General features: G+C 44.4%; 1 protein-coding gene across 1 annotated transcript in view; it reads left to right on the top strand.

The window, feature by feature from the left end:
• Positions 1 to 12,864, top strand: part of C2H9orf85 (chromosome 2 C9orf85 homolog) — a 53,571-nt gene extending 40,707 nt beyond the window's left edge. Inside the window, exon 4 of the mRNA XM_040417081.1 lies at positions 12,127 to 12,864. Within this exon, the coding sequence (XP_040273015.1) occupies positions 12,127 to 12,301 (175 nt within the window). The 3' untranslated portion in view covers positions 12,302 to 12,864. The remainder of the gene's footprint in view (positions 1 to 12,126) is intronic.
• The last annotated feature ends 9,157 nt before the right edge of the window (positions 12,865 to 22,021 follow it).

Raw genomic sequence — 22,021 nt, 5'->3', positions numbered from 1 at the left:
GTTGCGTGAAAATCGCATGCATCCGCAAGCAAGTGCGGATGCGGTGCGATTTTCACCCACGGTTGCTAGGTGACTGTCTATACACTGTATTATTTTCCCTTATAACATGGTTATAAGGGAAAATAATAGCATTCTGAATACAGAATGCTTAGTAGGTGATCAATTGAGGGTTAAAAAATAAAAAAAATTAACTCACCTTGTCCTCTTGTTCGCGTAGTTCTCCCGGTCTTTAGTTCTTTAAAAAGATGAACTATGGGCTAAAGGACCTTTGGTGACGTCAGATCACATGCTCCAATCACAGGGTCCATCACCGCGGTGATGGACCATGTGATTGGAGCATGTGATCTGACGTCACCAAAGGTCCTTTAGCCCATAGTTCATCTTTTGAGAAGTAAAGAAGAGACCGGGACTTACGCGAACAAACGGAGAAGGTGAGTTAATTTTTTTTATTTTTTTTAACCCTCAACTGATCACTTACTATGCATTCTGTTTTCAGAATGCTATTATTTTCCCTTTTATAACCATGTTATAAGGGAAAATAATAACATCTACAGAACACCGATCCCAAACCTGAACTTCTGTGAAGAAGTTCGGGTCTGGGTACCACAGTCGGTTTTTTATCACGCGCGTGCAAAACACATTGCACCCGCGCGATAAAAACTGAACATCGGAACGCAATCGCAGTCAAAACTGACTGCAATTGCATTCCTACTCGCGCGGGTTTGCCGCAACACACCGGGACGCATCCGGAACTAATCCGGACACGCTTGTGTGAACCCAGCCTTAGGGTTTGGCCCAACGTCAAACCGTTCACTTGACACAGTTGGGTTCCACAACCATTGTCAGTACGCGTGCCCTTAACAATCTGCAGCATGTCGATTCATGCTGCAGATTTCCTCCTTTGCAATACATAGGGTAAAAGGTGTGGCAAAATCCACCCCTGTGTCTGTACCTTTTAATTTTACCTCTGCTTTTATTTTATTAGTTGGCGTATTAGTTGATTTTGGATTAAAGCCCTTTCACATGGGTCAGTTATCATGAACGAACTCTCGTTCCTGATAATTGGCCCATGTAAATGTGTGAGTGATCAACTGATACTAAAAAGACCTCCATACATCTCCAATCATTCCTGCATGCTAATGCTGCTAACAGGAGGGCAGTGATTGGGAATGAACATTCATATGAGCATTTATAGTTGATAATTGTCCATTTATAAAAGGGCACTCGGTTATTTTATGAAAGAACTATAGATGAAATATTGTTGGTTTAGGTTTTAGGGAGTTGGGTATTTTTTGCCCAAGGTGATTGGAAATTGTGTGAAAATTATTACAGTGGCTCACACCATCTGATAAATTTAGTGCTAGAAGTTACACACCTTACATTAAAGGGGTTCTGCACTTTGTTTTAACTGATGATCTATCCTCTGCTTCTGATCGGCGGGGGTACGACACCCGGGACCCCCGCCGATCAGCTGTTTGAGAAGGCAGCTGCGCTCCAGTAGCGCTGCAGCCTTCTCACTGTTTACCGCTGGCCCAGTGACGTCACGATTAGTATCAACTAGCGTGGGCGGGGCTAAGCTCTGTTCACTTGATAGATCATCAGTTAAAACAAAGTGCAGAACCCCTTTAACTTTACACCACCTATTGGTTAGTTTACTTAGCACCCAAATTTTGGCTCACATTGTCGCATTTTAAGCCACACCTCTTGTCCAGTGAGGCGCTAAAAGTAACAATCATGCACACAAAAATAAGACTGTACATGTTAAAGCATAACCACACATCCATAGAAAAGCGAAACAAAGTCAGATTCAACTCAGATTGCATCATTTCCATTTGTTCAGGACAGCTTTGCTCTCACATGTAAGTAAAACCTTTCCAGCATTGTGTGCAGTGTTGTAAGACTTTACTTGGCCCGTCTCCTGTATCCATGGCTGTACGGCACAATGTGATTTCTCTGGCAGTCACGCATATAGGATTGTGCAAACATTACAGTGAAGAGGACAATGGCAGACTGAAATGAAACTTTTTTTTTTGTTCAAGTGTTTTATTCCATTATTGAACCAAGAACAAAGTCTCCTCCTGGTTTGTTCCGGCTCTGTCTTTGGAATAAGGACCCCCACTTAATACTTTGGAATTCTCAATAGCGCCCCCTAATGGAAGGGCGATGCTGCTGCTTCTAAATCTTCATTCAATGTGGACCTTAGCTCCCTGCCTGTTTTATTAATTATATTTTATTTGCTATTTAGTGCATGGTGCAGCTGTTGACTAGAGCTACTCTGTAAGATTGGCTTGCACTTTATTGCACCCAGACCATAAATGCATTACATGAATGGCAATTCACTTTAATGCTAAATTTCCAACCCCTATAATGACCCCCCTGATGGCCAGGCCCCTCATATAGGTTATACTTACCCAGCTCCCCGGCACCTGCGTCACTCCTGATCTCTGCAAGGCTGCCGCTGCATCTCCCCGCTGCGCGGATCAAAACATCCGCAGATGGGAGGGAGCAGCCAATAGCTGGAAGCGATGGGGGGAGCCTTCCTAGCATCACCCGCGATGATAGGGAGGTTCGTCCCCATAGCTGTTAAAGTAAGTGTAATGGTATAAATTAAGTGAACTAAGTAAGTTAGTAGTCTTTTTCCCTGTGTTTTTTTTATTTTTTTATTCATTTATGTATTTTTTTATTTATTTTTTATTCCTTACCACCCAAGGCAAATGTGTGTGTGTGTGTGTGGTGTGGTGTGCTGTTTTTTGCTCCATAAGATGCATCTGACCATATGATGCACCTAGGATTTAGAGCAGGAAAATATGACCTCAGATCGGACCGCCAAGATCCTTCGGACTCAAAGTTTCATCAGATCTCAGATCAGACCTAAAACAAGAAATTAACTTTCCTTTCCTTCCCTGGATGGATCTGACACTCTGCAGATATGGTGGTCTCTCTTGTACTCAACATTAGCCGGTCTTCTTCTGACTCGTGCTGCACGTGACCTGACGTCATGCAGCATCAATTCAAAGTGTGCTCCTATGTGCACCACGTCCTGATACTGTGTATAGACAGGTCATGCACGGCGCCCGGAAGAAGACCAGGGAATGTTGAGTACAAGTCAGCGCTATCAGTCCTACGATCACCACTCCTCTTGGATACTAATGAGCGCTTCCGTAATAAAAGCGCTAATTTTTATTCACTCTGGAAATGCACTGCCATTTGGGTGAAAAAAAGGGTATCTTATGGAGCGGAAAATATGGTAAATGGGTATTAAACCATAATTTAGTTCATCAATGCTTTTTTTTTATTTTTTTTTAATTTTTTTTGTAACTGATAAATAATAAAAAAAAATTAAATAAAAACCTCTAGAGGAGGAGAGAGGAAGGGTAGCAATGTGTGTCCTGATCAGGAAGGACCACCAGGTATAATATTGCAAGCATCCGAGACTTTTTCTCCCGTCTAAAATAACGGATCTGTGACGGAACTGTCAAAAACAGATGCAAAATGAGCACAACGGATGCTCAAAATTAAGGGTCTGTTTTTTTTTTTTTGTTTCCCCCCCCCCCCTCTTCTTCTGATGGATCAGAAATGTAAACGGTAACGTGAACGTGGCCTTACTCAAATATAATAGCAAGCATGTGAACAGTTTGACCTCTAAAGCCTCCATAATAATAGCAGACAAGTCCACATTGTAGAGGGACTGCATTTTTTGGGCAACATTTACAAGTGATTTTCACTGAATGTTGTCAAATTTCAAATGTTAACGGAGTTCAGAGTATTGAAATAGAAACGTAGAAATACCAATTTAACTGGTTAGGTGTGAGAGGACCTGGCAAATGCCTTCTTTATCTTTGGAGATTTCGGCTTAGGGACCTTAAGCCAAGTCTCCAATGGGAAGATTGATCTCCTTCAGTTCCATGACAGTTGGCATCAGGGCTTTTTTTTTCAAGAAGCCCCTAGCAATGGCAAGTGAGTCGGTGTTACAGATGCAGTCGGATGTGCACTAATCTCCAAAATCACCCGACTGGGCATCTTCCTGCCTGGCCACCATCTTGGTGAGAGATTTGTGTGCACCCAGTTTTAGGGGTAGCTGCAGGTTCTCTTGTCCTCTTTGTAGTTTGTCTTGACCATTTTGCAATAGAGCTATTAGAAAGCTTTTTTTTTTCCTCGTGTCCAGCACAGAGAGCTTGGCTCTCACACCTCTGCCATCTAGCACTATCAGGCTCTGCTCCCCCCCCCCCCCCCCCATCTAATTTTCTTTTGCACATTGCGCTACACAAATTGGGGCCCATGTTCCCTAGCTCAAACACGCAGCGGCTGGTTTTAGAGAAATTCACTTAAAGGTGTATTCTGATCTTATAAAGTGATGGCACATTGCTAAGAGTTTTTTACTCTGAAACTTTATTAAATTTTGACGCAAACTAGTGCACCTTATGCTCCTCCATCTTTCTTGTGAAACTCTTCCTGATAAGCTATTCCCCTTTCAAACAAGTCGCTAAACAATTGTAGAAACCCTAGTTGCACCAATTTGTACTACTTTTTAGACAGATTTTAAGCGCAGACAGGTTATTAAATCTGGGCAACCAGTATCAGTCTCACATGATCAAGTTGCGCTTCCTCTGCAAACACCTTAAATGCCCTGGTCGCTATTGACTACAGCATCTAAGGAGTTAACTTAATTGAAGACTAGTGTTGATCGAGCACCAAAGTGCTTGGGTGCCCGCTTAGAAAACTTTGGGATGCTCGGATGCTCTACTGAGCACCATGGAAGTCAATGGGAGAACCCCACCATTAAACCAGGCACCCCCTGCTCTGAAGAGGGGAGGGTGTCTGGTTCACAGGAAAAGGTCAGAAATTGATGGAAACACCCCTGAAATGGTTCGGGAACAGCATGGGGAGGATGTCTGGAGGCATCTTGTACTTCCAGGTCGCTGCTGGGAACTATGTTGTCCGAGTAGTACGCCACTTTTACAGACTGACAATAATACGCACCAAACCGAAGATTAAATCGATTTTATAGGAAAAATTGTTAGGAAACATTCTTTCCTGTATATTTACTTGTATATAAAGAGCAAGTGCTGCCAAATATTACAAGGTAGAGGCACTCCGATACAACCTGTATATAACATAAAGAAGGAACTCATTCACATTGTGGTACAATTGTTCATGTAGTGGGACTCCTACACTCATAAAGCCTATGCACTAAGTGAATGGTCTGCCAACAATTACAAGGAACCGGCACTCCAATACACCCTTTATTACACATAAAGGAGGGCATCATACACACCCTTGAAAAATTATGATTGATGACCTGCTGGTGACCCTCAAAAACATTAGGAGCAAGGGCCTGCTGGTGACCCTCTAAAACATTGGGGGTGAGGGCCTGCTGCTGATCTGACCATCTAAAAAAATAGGGGTGAGGGTCTGCTGCTGATCTGACCATCTAAAAAAATTAGGGCTGAGGGTCTGCTGCTGATCTAACCTTCTAAAACATTAGGGGTGAGGGCCTGCTGCTCAGCTGACCATTTAAAACATTAGGGGCAAGGGCCTGCTGCTGATCTAACCATATAAAAAAAATAGGGGTGAGGGTCTTCTGCTGAGCTGACCATCTAAAACATTAGGGGTTAGGGTCTGCTGCTGAGCTGACCCTCTAAAACATTAGGGGCGAGGGCTTGCTAGTGACCCTCTAAAACATTAGGGGCGAGGGCTTGCTAGTGACCCTCTAAAACAGTGATGCCCAACCTACGGCCCGTGGGCCAAATGCGGCCCGCGAAGCCGTGTCATGCGGCCCGCGCAGTGACCGGACTTTATCAGCGCAGGGCGCGCTGCGAACGGCACAGGCAGCAAAGCGATGCTGCCTGTGCCTGCAACCTCCCCGCCCAGCGCCGCCTCCTAGCTAATTTATTCACTGCACTTGCCTCTGTGAAATTGAAGAGAAGCGCCGTGGCGCACTGGCAGAGGCATCGAAGTGCGCATGCACAGTCTTTCTGGCCTCTGCCTGTGCGAGATTACGGCGCTTCTCTTCAATTTCACAGAGGCAAGTGCAGTGAATAAATTTAGCTAGGAAGCGGCTCTGGGTGGGGGGGGGGGGGATATCTGTGGAGAACACTGAAGGGGGGGGGGATCTGTGGAGGACACGGGGGGGGGGGGGGATCTGTGGAGGACACTGAAGGGGGGGGGATCTGTGGAGGACACTGAAGGGGGGGGATCTGTGGAGGACACTGAAGGGAGGGGGGGGATCTGTGGAGGACACTGAAGGGAGGGGGGGGGATCTGTGGAAGACACTGAAGGGGGGGGGGGATCTGTGGAGGACACTGAAGGGGGGGGGGGATCTGTGGAGGACACTGAAGGGGGGGGGGATCTGTGGAGGACACTGAAGGGAGGGGATCTGTGGATGACACTTAGGGGGACGGGTGGGAGGTCCTGGAGGGGTGTTTGGGTGGGAGCTCTGGAAGGGGTGGGAGAATTATTTTTTGCTATGGGGCCCAGTCATTTCTAGCTACCCCCCTGATTGTTAAGATTGGGCGAGCACTGAAGCGATAGAGCGCCCTGCTTTAGGAGAAGCCGGCGGGAGATGAAAGGAGGAAGGGCCAGCTCCTGGTGGTGTCGGGCACACGGCGCAAGCATGGCGGTGGAGGATCTGACTGAAGCCTAAAGACCAGACATCAAGGTAGACCTGCAGAAGAAGGTGACAGTGCAGTATGTGATGTATACATGTGTGTAATGTATGTAGTGCAGTGTGTGATAATCACATACTGCACTAGATACATTACACACATGTATACATGCCCCATGACAGTAATAATGCCAAGATATGTGCCCTCTTCACAGACTTAATGCTCACACATGCCACCTCACAGTAGTTATGCCCAGATATGTGCCCCCTCACACTAATAATGCCAAGATATGTGCCCTCTTCACAGACTTAATGCTCACACATGCCACCTCACAGTAGTTATGCCCAGATATGTGCCCCCTCACACTAATAATGCCAAGATATGTGCCCTCTTCACAGATGTAATGCTCACACATGCCCCCTCACAGTAGTTATGCCCTGATATGTGCCCTCCTCACAGTAGTTATGCCCTGATATGTGCCCTCCTCACAGTAGTTATGCCCTGCTATGTGCCCTCCTCACAGTAGTTATGCCCTGCTATGTGCCCTCCTCACAGTAGTTATGCCCTGATATGTGCCCTCCTCACAGTAGTTATGCCCTGATATGTGCCCTCCTCACAGTAGTTATGCCCTGATATGTGCCCTCCTCACAGTAGTTATGCCCTGATATGTGCCCTCCTCACAGTAGTTATGCCCTGATATGTGCCCTCCTCACAGTAGTTATGCCCTGATATGTGCCCTCCTCACAGTAGTTGTGCCCTCCTCACAGTAGTTATGCCCTGATATGTGCCCTCCTCACAGTAGTTATGCCCTGATATGTGCCCTCCTCATAGTAGTAATGCTCACATGTGCCCCCTCATAGCGTTTGCATTTCTTTCTGGCAAAGATACCTGGTTCCGGCCCGCGAAATTTATACCAAGTCTAGTGCGGCCCTCAGACGAAAAATGGTTGGGCACCACTGCTCTAAAACATTAGGAAGAAAGGTCTTGCATCCAGCAGATACAGAGCTGCGTACAGTACAGAGCTCTGTTATTAGTGAGGAGGCTGCTGATTTGTCAGTATCAGCGTGCTGCCGTACCATTGGCTGCTCCTCTCACACCACCCTTCTCCCGCTCTGAACACAGCGGCTTGCTTTTCAGTTATGAAAACGGGGAGTGCGCTCACTGCCGACTGCTCCATAGACAAGGGGCAGCTAAAGTAAACGAGTTTTTTAGTCATGCGGCGCACGGAGGTGAGCGTTCTTCTGCGTACACTGCGCCATGTGCTGAGGGTGCCCTGTGCCCCCCCCCCCCCCTATGTAAGGGGTAAGTGGTGGAGAAGAGAGGGCAATAATGGTGGACAGCTGCAGTGCGCTCAGCCACACACAGAATGCCGAGTAACCCTGGGCTTTATGTCTCCTTACACTAGCAGATGAAACTGATTCCATAGCTGGTTTTACGCAATTCTGTCACAGGTGCACTTTGTGTGCTAAATAATAAGAAAGGAATTCACTGTTGCCAGCACGACCAATCATCGTAATGTAGTGCAGGGTTTCAAATCGTGACAGTGACTGGGGTCGCATTGCAACCCTACAGTTGTGAGAATTATTAGGGCTGTCATGACAATGTGCAGGTCCCAAAATGACCCCTCTCACTAGTGGCAATGCTGCATTGCTACACTGTGATCTCTGGCCATGTGATGTTTGTCACAGCCAAAGGCCCCTTGCAGACTAGCGTTCCTCACGTAGCGAGTCTGCAACGCAGCTCTCGGCCTGACCCACAGCGCTGCCGGGGGTCACATAGCATTATATTGATTTATGATGCTATGTAACCCTTACAGTTCTGGAATGTATTGGATAACACTGACATAATGCTATCCGTGTTATCGAATACATTCCAGAACTGTAATGGTTACATACAGAGGCGTTTCTATCACGAGGCACACAAGGCATTTGCCTAGGGCGGCACTTGCCAATGGGGCGTCAAAATGCCTTGTTTGCCTAGTGATGGTAAAATGTGCCAAACTTTTTTTCCCCTTTGTCCGATGCTTGCCGATCCGAATCCGATCCTTCACTATGCGAGCGGCATCGCCGGCGCCGCATAGTGAAGGAGTGACCTTCCTCCCGAGTCCTCCTGACTTCCTCCCGACCTCAGGTGTTCCGGAATTTTCACCAACCAGGAATTTTTTGCTACCCACGTCACTTCCGGTAGTGATGTGGGAGGTGTGTCTCTCACCTCGGCTCCTGATTGGCTCTGCCGGGGGTTTGTCGGCGCAGGCGCAGAGGATTCCCCCGTAGCGTAAACGCGCCGAAGGTAGAAGAATATTTTGGCCCACTGCGCATGCACGAAGCCGGAATTTTCTGCTACCTTTGGCTCCTACTGCGCCTCTGCCGAGCCATATTTTTTCGCGCATGCGCAGTGGGCCGGAATATTCACAACACAAGCGGCAGCCACGGGAAAAGTCTCTACAGACCTCCCTCCTCACACAGTCACAGAACAGAGTTGGCCACTTCGCCTGACTCCTGGCCTGCCCTGCTAGGAATGTCCAGGTCCAGTCCAGGCAGAGGAACAGTAGTGAGTGAGACGAGAGTTAAAAAGCAAATAGTGCACTGTGAGAGTGAGACTCATAAATAAAGGTGGTATGTCAGACTGTCTATGGTGGCCCTGGCCTCTCCTTGAGGCTGCCCCATACAGACACACATACCACCTTTTATTTATGACACAGTGCAGAGTGCACTATTTGCTTGTGGCAGCCCCCATACAGTTTAGTGTCTCCTTGTGGCGGCCCCCGCCCCCCATACAGTATAACGTCTCCTTATGTCTGCCCCCATACAGTATGTATAATGTCTGCTTGTGGCTGCCCCCGCCCCCATACAGTATATCGTCTCGTTGAGGCTGCCCCCATACAGTATAACGTCTCCTTGAGGCTGCCCCATACAGTATAACGTCTCCTTGTGTTTTTTTTCTTAACGGGTATTTATCGCGATATACAGTACAGACCAAAAGTTTGGACACACCTTCTCATTCAAAGAGTTTTCTTTATTTTCATGACTATGAAGGCATCAAAACTATGAATTAACACATGTGGAATTATATACATAACAAACAAGTGTAAAAAAATGTCATATTCTAGGTTCTTCAAAGTAGCCACCTTTTGCTTTGATTACTGCTTTGCACACTCTTGGCATTCTCTTGATGAGCTTCAAGAGGTAGTCCCCTGAAATGGTCTTCCAACAGTCTTGAAGGAGTTCCCAGAGATGCTTAGCACTTGTTGGCCCTTTTGCCTTCACTCTGTGGTCCAGCTCACCCCAAACCATCTCGATTGGGTTCAGGTCCGGTGACTGTGGAGGCCAGGTCATCTGGCGCAGCACCCCATCACTCTCCTTCATGGTCAAATAGCCCTTACTTTCAAAGTTTTCCCAATTTTTCGGCTGACTGACTGACCTTCATTTCTTAAAGTAATGATGGCCACTCGTTTTTCTTTACTTAGCTGCTTTTTTCTTGCCATAATACAAATTCTAACAGTCTATTCAGTAGGACTATCAGCTGTGTATCCACCTGACTTCTCCTCAACGCAACTTATGGTCCCAACCCCATTTATAAGGCAAGAAATCCCACTTATTAAACCTGATAGGGCACACCTGTGAAGTGAAAAACATTTCAGGGGACTACCTCTTGAAGCTCATCAAGAGAATGCCAAGAGTGTGCAAAGCAGTAATCAAAGCAAAAGGTGGCTACTTTGAAGAACCTAGAATATGACATATTTTCAGTTGTTTCACACTTGTTTGTTATGTATATAACTCTACATGTGTTAATTCATAGTTTTGATGCCTTCAGTTTGAATCTACAATTTTCATAGTCATGAAAATAAAGAAAACTCTTTGAATGAGAAGGTGTGTCCAAACTTTTGGTCTGTACTGTATATCGTTATCGCGATAAATTTCTTAATATCGTTATGCAAAAGAGGAAGGGGTGGGGTTTACAGAGGAAGCGGTTTGGCCGTGACAGGAAGGGGTGGGTCAAATTTATATTAGGGGGTGCCCGAGTTTAGTCTCTCCTAGGGCAGCACAAAACCAAGATACACCACTGGTTACATAGCATCATAAATCAATGGAATTCAATGTGATTCCCGTCAGTGCTGGGAGGTCAGGCCGGGTGCTGTATTGCAGACTCGCTGCGGGAGTAACGCTCGTCTGCAAGGGGCGAAAGTCCCCATGTAGCCCCAGGCTTATCTAACCTGTGGTTATGTAATAAATGGCCATTTGGGACAACCACTTTACACCCCTCCCCTTTTTTTTTTTTTTTTTTTGCACTTAGTCCATTTTTTTGGTATGCACAGTACAGCTGGTGTGCAGGAGAGGTCCATTAAAATATGGCTGTTACCTGCCAGGCTTCAGGTGGAGTCTCAACAGAACAGCAGGGTTAGGGCATGCAGCATCGCAGACATGGTGAGCGGGGGAGGTCACAATAGGGAACAAAGTTTTATGCGAATCGACTAAGGATGTTAGAGGGCCAAATCAAGGAATGGCAATGAAAAGAGCTCCTCGGAATATCCGAGTGTGGGATCACTTGTTTGCCAAGACTCTCCATGGTGGGAGGAAGGAGGATCAGGGTGAGGATTGTGTTGAGCAGACTCTTGGCTACTGAGACTGGACTTTGTGGAAGACAGGGTGGTGCTTAACCGACTAGAAGCATTATCTGCTGCAATCCAACCGACCACCTGGTCGCACTGGTGTGACTTCGAGAGTGGTGTCCTGCGCCGCCCTGCAAACTGGGACATGAAGCTAGGTATCGTGGATGAGTGTGTTTCTTGTGCTCTGGCAGCAGGCACAGTTTCACCGCGCACAGCCTCTGCGTGCACCATCAGCAGCACGGCCACTTCCCCAGCCCTTTCTGCTCGCCTTGAGCATATTAAATGGTATATATGATTGCAAGTATGTCATAGGTACAGTAGTGCAGATTTTGTAAGTGTATGCGCAAATAAATTAAACTGAATGTTACTGATATTTATGATGCGCAAATGTTGTACAGGACATGTAGCGCAGGTAATGGCGCTGCTGTCACCAGCAGCCAAATAATTGAATGCAATTTAGTGCACTTTGCTCTAATATATTTTGCAGCCAGATAAAACATCTGTCCCTTCTGCTGCAGCTCGCCCTGACTAAGTCTATATAGCACCTGATGACACGTTCCGGCCAGCCAAACATGGCTACGGTATTACAGTGAGTGGCACTACTGCCCCGCACGTTTATTGGCTGCGTAGCAGCCAACAAACGTGCGAGGAGGAGACTCTAGCATTGCGCTCGAGCACACGCGGTGTGCGGCTGAACACCGCAATGTGCCGAGCATCTCGATGCTAGAGTGAAAAAGGTGTTCAGACGAGCATGCTTGCCCAACACTATTAAAGACCAACTTGATTGGTCTCCCATTAATTCCCCTAAACAGCTGTTGTAAAAGCATACTATATGGCAGTTAAGGTTTATTGAATATAACAATTTTCCAATGCAATGTACTGACTGAAGTATTTTTTTTATTTCCATTCTAGAGCAGCAAAGGACCAACAGACGGACACATCTGCACCTAATGAAAATCATGATGGCGCCTGTGATGCAGAAGACGAATTCCGTATAGATTTAGAGTCTGGAGAAGATGATAGTGATGATGGTGAACTTACTGAGGGCAGGACACAGTGTAAAAACACTGCAGTGACCGGCAGCTAACATTACAGAAAATCCTTCTAATGAATGAACCATGTATCTTCTATGCCAGCAGGAGAGGGGCCTTTACCAATTCAGACTCCTAACATTACAGCCCACGTGGAATGTAGGAGAGAAAACTCTATGTCCTATAGGCTGTGGGGCTTATAATTCTTCTTCCTGTAATAACTCAATTCATATATTTTAGAGAATTCCTTTACAATTTGATTTACTACCGTCACTGTAGTACCAGTAATATATGTTCCTGTACCTGCAAAAAATTAGTATGCAGTGATCATCCTGAGTAAATTATTTGACGCCTTGAAATCATTTAATCCCAAGATGTGAAGTTCACAAGATTACACCGAACAATTTATTACTGCAGGCAATCGTCTAATAAGGCTGAGACCACACAGTGCGAATAGATGTTACCTGCGAGTATAATGGAGCGCACAGCGCTAGTGAAGTCTAAGATTGGGTTCCGGCCAGCTCATTATCCATGACAAAGTTGCATTTAAAGCTACAATGTTTTGCTGTATGTGTTTCTTTGTGATTTCCACAAAATAAAACTTGACACCTGCCTTTTTCAGGATGAGGATTTAGTAACTGATATGGACACCGGCCGTTTTGTGCAGCACCTCACAGATGCGGACCCGTTCATTTGTATGGGTCCTCAATTCGGAAGGTGTGGTGCGGAACAGAGGCATGGAAGCACTACGGAGTGCTTCTGTGGTTTTCTGTCCCTGCCACTGCACCGCAAAAAAGTAGTGCAGATCGCAGACCCCATTCAAGTGGATGGGTCCTGCTTCAGCATACGGCGGCCCTACAGTCAATGCCTATGTGTTGCGAAACGCAAATTTGCATCAGCCCTTAGGCTGTGTTTAAAACGCCACTGCTGCCACACGCGGCTGACATGCTGGCCAACCCACATTGGTTGTTCACAGTAGCGTTATGAAATCTGCCGGCCTGTTCTGGCATAAATCCTGGCTGTTGGTCGGACTGCATGCAGCAGTATTTGTGACCGTATCCATGGGATCCCATAGTAGTCAGTGGGGATCCAACATTATCTAGCTATGCTGGATAGGGTGTTCTTCTGCTATTACAGCCTGCAAGATTTTATAACGTTACTGGGAACATAGCCTAAATGTTATGGCTGTTTTGTTTCTGCTTTAATTAACACTTGAAGAGGGATACTTGGGTTGTTCTGGTAGGATATTGCCAGGGACAACCATTCTAGCTTACAGAACAATGAACAACGAAAGTGCTGATAAAAGTATCACAGTCTTATCATTTCCATGACTACTGAGGGTGCGCCTTATGAGTGTAGCAAGTCTGTTTGAATATGGTTTCACATTGGTGTACAGTGACCTCTTGTGGTGGAGTTTAGTAGGTCTTCAAACGAGATCAACAATGACACCACGAAGGTGACTTTCTTTCGCTTTGTAATGATACAGCATATTCCAAGAAGATCAGATAACTTTACCGCTAAAAACAGTGGAAGTCAAGTCTTTGGTGATTAAAGGAATAGTTGTCCTACTTTTGCAAAAGGCAAACAAACCCTTACCTGAAATCTCCCCACTCCACTGAATGGCATGTAATTACATTCACTTAGGTCCCCCCAGTTTCAGAGATATGGCTCCCCATATAAAATATTGCAAATAGGGCTCTAGTTGCCCAGTGAGGTGGTTACAGAGGCTTCTCTCAAAAGTAAAATTTCTCACTTTAAGTTGGATGGATTATTTTTTTTGGGACTGTCTCATTGCAATCGCAGCATGTCACATTGCGACACCATCGACTATCCTTGCAAAAAATGTCACACGAGCCCTTTTATATCAAAATGGTACCAATGAAAACATCAGCTCATCTCACAAAAGATTTAAAAAGTTATCACTTTTTTTTTTTTGTTGTTGTTTCTTTATTTTTAAAAACTATTTGAGCATAAACAACCTATACATATTTGGTTTTGCCCTAATTGTACAAACTGATAGAATATAAGTAGAGATGAGCGAACTTCTGTTTTAAGTTCGGCGTCTAAAGTTCAGCTTCCGGTTAGCGGAGGATCCCGATATGGATTCCGAATTCCGTTGTGGTCCGTGGTAGCGGAATCAATAATGGCCATTATTGATTCCGCTACCACGGACCACAACGGAATTCGGAATCCATGTCGGGATCCTCCGGAAGCCGAACTTTAGACGCCAAACTTAAAACAGAAGTTCGCTCATCTCTAAATATAAGTTATTTATGCTGAGAAGAATAACATGCCATGAGGTTTTTTGTCTTTTAAAGGATAACTGTCACACTTAGACCCTAATTTCAATTTTCATATATGTAGTTACTAATAACATGATATTCCAGAATCAGTTACTATTAGACTGACTTACCCCATATTTAATAAGATTCAGCCCTTAGCAACCAGTCTGCATAAAACTGCAATTTCACTATTCAGTTAAGATGGCCGCCACTGCCCTCACCCTGAGGCTAATCCCGCCTGCCCTCACTAGCCAGTAACAATAGCCCCCCAAAAGTGTCAGTAACCAGAGCCCTCCCCCCTAAAGGGTTAATCTCCTGCAGCACAAAGGGGTCCTCTTACCACATGTTGCTCTCATTTATATACTGAGCAGACGGCAGATCTCCCTTCCCTGGTCTGCGCTGCTCCAACTCTGCATTCTCCAGCTCTGCTGAGTGAGGGAGCATCTGCCAAGCGCAGGGACAGGGAGAAGTGCACACAGCCCAGGCACTGTTATCAGCTGCTGGGGAGGACCTGGCATTAATCATTTACTTACAGTCCCTGGCTGTCAGTAATCTGAACTTGCAGGTAAAAGTAGGCAGTACAGGGAACAAAAATGTGGAATAAGGGTCTATTCACACGTCCGTTTTTTCTTTCCTGATCTGTTCCGTTTTTTGCTGAACAGATCTGGACCCATTCATTTTCAATGGGTCCTGGAAAAAAACGGACAGCTCAATGTCTGATTTTTTCCAGGACCCATTGAAAATGAATAGGTCCAGATCTGGTCCAGATCTGTTCCTGAAAAAACGGAACAGATCAGGAAAGAAAAAACGGACGTGTGAATGGACCCTTAAGGGGTAATTGAATACACAGTGAAAAGTTGAAATAGGGCCACCAAGGAGATATTAATCACCACAATCCAATACTCCAAAAAAAAAAAAAAAAATACGACAGTTATCCTTTAATAAAATTTATCCTAAATCCTGACCGAATCGTGAACGTGTGGACATGACATTAGGTAGACACAAGAAAGGTCTAGTAAATGGATTGTGTGGTCATACAGTATATACATAGTGGGGCACATTTTATTTATTAAGACCGACTTTTTAGGTCTTAATAAGGCCCTGTGCTGGCGGTGGATCCGCCGAAGTTATAAAGAGGCACCAGCACAGGGCCACCGCTTCTAAATGTAACACCGTTTCCTAACTGTCTTACATTTTGACCATTTTCTACGCCTAAAACAGAAAATGGTCCACACCACGCCCACTTTTTTTTTTTTAGATCTGGCGTGACCGAGGGGGGAGGGGGGAAGTCTCAGATTGCAGGACCTTTGCGTCTCAATGTGCGCCACAAATACGCCAAATATAGGCATAATTGTAGTCTCTACAAATGTTTGTGTGAATTGACTTGTATCTGCACGCGCATGCAGTCCAATAGCGGGGAAGTGACATGTCAAGAGCCAGCCACTGTTTCATTGTGCATAGGGTGGAGAGCGATAACACTTGGCTTCTGCCATGAGAACAGTATCTGTGAAACTACGTCTAACAGAAGGCCGTGATATACAATAGTTGCTGATTAGGTCTTGTACCACAAGGAGAAAAGGAAATTGTACAGCAAATGAAAATATTAAAAGGAAGGAGATGACCTCACGGAGCTGTCTGCGACCGTGAGGTTCCCTGATAGCCTATGCCCAGGCTGTTTGCTGAAAGATTCAGAGATGGTGACTTAGTGACATGGAGTACCATTATCATCCTGTGATGTCTACCAGGACTGTACATTGTGCACACATGACGTTAACCAACGCAGCAAACAGGAAAACAGCTCTGTTTTTGAATGGTCCCTCTTTTATTATTGTGACATGTCTTTCATCATTCAGGATATTAGCAGTTACAATGTCTTTTTCCGTGGTCTCTACAACGATGTTTTTAGTGCTTTGGTTTCATTGTACCGAGCTTTAATACTCTGTAGATGGAAATTCTGGATGGATGTTTGTTATTCAAGGGTTTGTAAACTTTGTATCCATCTTTCTTAGATAAAGTAGCTTCTTTGCAATATAAGCCTTATTTCTCTTTACATCACGTTTAATTCCTTTGCATACACCTAAATTGCTCCCTTAGTACCAGAACATCCAAACATCTGAGTTCCTGTACGTGATTTCTAAGGTGGTAATGGGATGACATGGAAAATTTAGCTTCCCCGGTGTTAGGCCCCATTCACGCGACCATATATTTGGTCCGCATCCGATCCATTTCTTGTGGATTGCACACGGACCCATTCATTTTTATGGGTCCACAAAAAAAACAACAGACAAGACACCGTGTTTTCTCTGCACCCGTATGTCTGTTCCGCAGTCCACAAAGAAGAACATGTCCTATTAATGTCTGTTTTGTGTACAAGAATGGGCATTGATACAATGGTCTGCAAAAAAACGGATGCAATACAGACGTCCTCCATATTTTTTGTGGGTCCCCTTTTTGCAGACTGCAAAATACATAGTCGTGTGAATGCACCCTTTAACTAGAGGAATAAAAGGATGGTCTCAGGAAGGCAGATCTCAATACTTTGTTTATTACTTTTTTCCGCCTAAAATAACAGATCTCGGACAGAAATGGCTAAAATGAATGCTTAAAGGCTATGTACACCTTTAGGGGCAATTATTTTATTTATTATTGTATTGTACTCATTTGGAGGTAAAATATCATTTTTTCAATTGGTCCTCATTAAAAATATGGAGTTCTTTTTTTCTGTACAGAGCTGAGATGTTCTAGTAGTAGCCTCTGGATTTTCTCTCTTTTCCGTCAGTGGGGAGCTGATGGGCTCTTTATCTCTGCACTCATAACTCAGTTCTTATCTTACTGATACAATGTGGCTTAAATAAGTGTTTGACCTCTTAGTAGTTTAGAGATAAGGTTTATGACCAGCACAAAGTGAAAGTGTCAGTCACACAGTTAGAAAAACAGTTAATGCTTTCGGACAGAATGGCTCAATATTTGTGGATTCTTTAAAGACACAGAGCACCACTAAGGCCTCATGCACACGAACGTATTTTTTTTCCGTGTCCCATTTTTTTTTTTTTTTTTGCGGACCGTATGCGGAACAATTCACTTCAATGGGTCTGCAAAAAACGGAAGTTACTTCGCGTGCATTCCGTTTCCGTATGTCCGCAAAAAATAACATCCTATTATTGTCCCACGGACAAGGATAGTACTGTTCCGTTCCGCAAAATACAGAATGCACACAGATGTCATCCGTATTTTTTGCAGATCCATTTTTTACAGACCGCAAAATACATACGGTCGTGTGCATGAGCCCTAAGGAGTATGTGGGATTAGAGATCCAAGCATTGACAGCAGCATATGCAAAGTAGTGCCAGTCTGGAAGCTTCTGTTAGGTTTATAACATGGAAAGTCCAGTATTGTTTAAAGGCATAGTAATCTTAGTGTATGTTAACTTTTGACATTGCAAAGTAATAAAAATGCCTTAAAGCATTCTCTGTCTCATTATTCTGGCATTTGGCAAATACTGTATTTTTCGCCCAAAACAAAGTAGGGGAAAAATAGCAGTGTGTCTTATGGGGCGAATGCTGCGGCCGTCGGGTTTATCGGCTAAGAGGGAGGAGGGGCCGGGGGCCGGCATCTGGTTCTGTAATGGTAGCGGGGCCCGGTGCAGTCACTGTATTCTACTACACCGGGCCCCGCTCACAGTAGTATAATCATATCTGACCTGTAGGTATTGTTAAACTATTCAAATCATCTGAAATCCAGCAATTGTGGTACTTACTACTAACTTTGTAGCAGCCAGGAGGCCGGACGGGCGGCAGTGTAACTTACTACGTCACGCGCCTGCTCCGTCCACTTTATGAATGAAGCAGGCGGCGCAGGTGCGTGATGTAGTGAGTTGCTCTGCCGCCTGCCCGGCCTCCTGGCTGCTACGAAGTTAGTAGTAAGTAGTACATGCGCTGGATTTTAGATGATTTGAATCGTTTAACAATACCTACAGGTTAGATATGATTATACCTCAGTGAGTGGGGCCCGGTGTAGTAGAATACAGTGACTGCACCGGGCCCTGCTGCCATTACAAAACCAGACGCCGGCCCCCATTCACTACACAGGGACACTATTATGGGGGATCTGTGGATGACACGTTAGATAAGATGCTATATATGTGTCATATCCCCCCCATAGCAGGGTCGTGCCATCCACAGATGCCCCCATAACAGTGCCATCCACAGATGCCCCCATAATAGTGTCAGCCACAGACCACCATTAGTTCAAAAGCACATATTTTGGTTAAAAAAATATAAATTTTTCTTCTTTTCCTCCTCAAAAACCTAGGTGCGTCTTAAAGGGTGAAAAATACGGTAATAATAATTATGGTAATCCTAATTGACTAAAAACAGGAAAGTTTTTTCTGATTTGATGTTGGATATTGAGAAAAACATGTATGTTTCTTTTTATATATTGTATGTAAACTTCTAGTTTCAACTATATTATCACATTGTTCATATCATTATCCGTTTTCTTATACACCACCACATTATTACTCAATCTGACTATAAACTGCTAACGTAAGTGTCACTTTTGGGTCATGCCAAGAAAATCTGTCACACAAAGGTGATGTAAAATGGGTGAATTATAACACTTCCTTCCAGTGTATATGCTTAGTTAATCAGATGAATTGCATTTGGATCCTTTCCATTTGTACAGGAAGATCTTCAGTCATCGAAGACCTGGAAATGCACACAATGATCTTTCAGGATGTATATAGAAGCTGGTAACGTCAGTGCCTGAATGTTGTCCTCATGTGAACCCAGGATCTACCTGTGTACAGTAGCCCTTGAAACAGGAAGCCAGCTGGGCCATTTCCATTTCACTGTTGCATTAGTCTTCCACCTCTCCATGCAGCATATGTGTATTCCTTTCGAATACACTGCAGTTAATGAAAGACCAATTAATCCCCTAAATCCTTGAAATGTCTCATTTTGGCATGTTTCTTCAGGGCTGAAGGCTGGGGATATAATTAGCAGTCTTGCATGTATTCTGATGTACAAAAGATTCTCAGTGCAAAAACAAATTACCAGCGCTTTTCTGTCTAGATGAGCCAAAGAATAGGATTTCTATTAATCATATCCTGAATTGCTGTTTGTGCATGAAAGGAGTAAAAATTGTGCGCGGCGTGATGAAGATGCTGAATAACTGAAAATGGAACAAAAAAATAACACAAATCGGATCCATTTATAACGCGCTGTCATAGCCAATTAGATTTTAGAGAGGGGATTGTGAGATAGGGAAAGAATATGTCTGCAAATATATCTGCTTAAGGACTTACGCCCTGTTTCCAGAGTCCTTAAAGAGGACCTTTCACCGATTCTTACCCTATGAACTAAGTATACATACATGTGGAGCGGCGCCCGGGGATCTCACTGCACTTACTATTATCCCCGGGCGCCGCTCCGTTCTCCTGCTATGTCCTCCGGTATCTCCGTTCCCTAAGTTATGGTAGGCGGAGTCTGCCCTAGCGCTGGCCAATCGCATTGCAGAGCTCACAGCCTGGGAGAAAATAACCTCCCAGGCTGTGAGCTCTGCGCTGCGATTGGCCAGCGCTAGGGCAGACTCCGCCTACCATAACTTAGGGACTGGTATCTCCGCCTACTATAACTTAGTGAGCGGAGATACCGGAGGGCATATCAGGAGAACGGAGCAGCGCCCGGGGATAATAGTAAGTGCAGTGAGATCCCCGGGCGCCGCTCTACATATCTGTATAGTTAGTTCATAGGGTAAGAATCGGTGAAAGGTCCTCTTTAAGGACTCAGGGCGTACCGGTACGTCCTAACTTTAAATCGCGATTGCGGGGTGTAATCGCAACAGGATGTCTGCTGAAATCATTCAGCGGGCATCCTGTTACAACGCCGGGGAAGGGGATCTCCGTGTCGGCGATCGCCGCAAACCGCAGGTCAATTCAGACCTGCGGCTTTTACCTTATCCGGCTGGCGGGGGTGACATCGGGTCCCCATGCGGCTGTAGGGGGTACCCGATGGCATGGAAGGCAGCGCGATGTCTAAGGAAGGCACGGCGCTGCCTTCCGGTGACGAACCTGTGAGATCCAGCCCCCTGGATCTCACAGGCCAGAAGCTGTATGAGTAATACACACACTATTACTCATACAGCCAATGCATTCCAATACAGAAGTATTGGAATGCATTGTAAAAGGGATTAGACCCCCAAAAGTTGAAGTCCCAAAGTGGGACAAAAAATAAAGTTAAAAAAAAGTTGAAAAAATAAAGTTTTCCACCCCCAAAAATTTAAAGTTTCAAGTAAAAATAAACAAAAACGTCATTTTCCCCGAATAACGTTAAAAAAATAGGGGGGGGGGGAAAAGTATACATACTAGGTATCTCCGTGTCCGTATCGACCGGCTCTATAAACATATCACATGACCTAACCCCTCAGATGAACACCGTAAAAAATAAAAACTGTGCTAAATAAACCATTTTTTTGTCACCTTACATCACAAAAAAAAAAACAGCAAGCGATCAAAAAGGCGTTTGCCCACCAAAATAGTACCAATCTAACCGTCACCTCATCCCGCAAAAAATTAGCCCCTACCTGAGACAATCGCCCAAAAAATAAAAAAAATATGGCTCAGAATATGGAGACACTAAAACATCATTTTTTTGTTTCAAAAATGATATTATTGTGTAAAACTTACATAAATGAAAAAAAGTATACATATTAGGTATCGCCGCGTCCGTATCGACCGGCTCTATAAAAATATCACATGACTTAACCCCTCAGATAAACACCATAAAAAATAAAAACTGTGCTAAATAAACCATTTTTTGTCACCTTACATCACAAAAAGTGTAATAGCAAGCGATCAAAAAGTCATATGCACCCCAAAATAGTGCCAATCAAACCGTCATCTCATTCCGCAAAAGATGAGACCCTACCTAAGATAATCGCCTAAAAACTGAAAAAACTATGGCTCTCAGACTATGGAGACACTAAAACGTGATTTTTTTTGTTTCAAAAATGATATTATTGTGTAAAACTTACATAAATAAAAAAAAGTATACATATTAGGTATCGCAGCGTCCGTAATAACTTTCTCTATAAAAAATATCACATGACCTAACCCTTCAGGTGAATACAGTAAAAAAAATAAAACGGTATAAAAAAAGCAATTTTTTGTCACCTTACATCACAAAAAGTGTAATAGCAAGCGATCAAAAAGTCACACGAACCCCAAAATTGTGCCAATAAAACCGTCATCTCATCCCGAAAAAAGCATACTCTACCCAAGGTAATCGCCCAAAAACTGAAAAAATGATGGCTCTCAGACTATGGGAACACTAAAACATGATTTTTTTTGTTTCAAAAAAGAAATCATTGTGTAAAACTTACATAAATAAATAAAAAGTATACATATTAGGTATCGCCGCATCCGTGACAACCTGGTCTATAAAAATATCACATGATCTAACCTGTCAGATAAATGTTGTAAATAACAAAAAATAA

This window comes from Bufo bufo, chromosome 2 (assembly GCF_905171765.1).
Source record: "Bufo bufo chromosome 2, aBufBuf1.1, whole genome shotgun sequence".
Classification (NCBI taxonomy): domain Eukaryota; kingdom Metazoa; phylum Chordata; class Amphibia; order Anura; family Bufonidae; genus Bufo; species Bufo bufo.
This window is presented reverse-complemented; position numbering and strand designations above follow the sequence as displayed.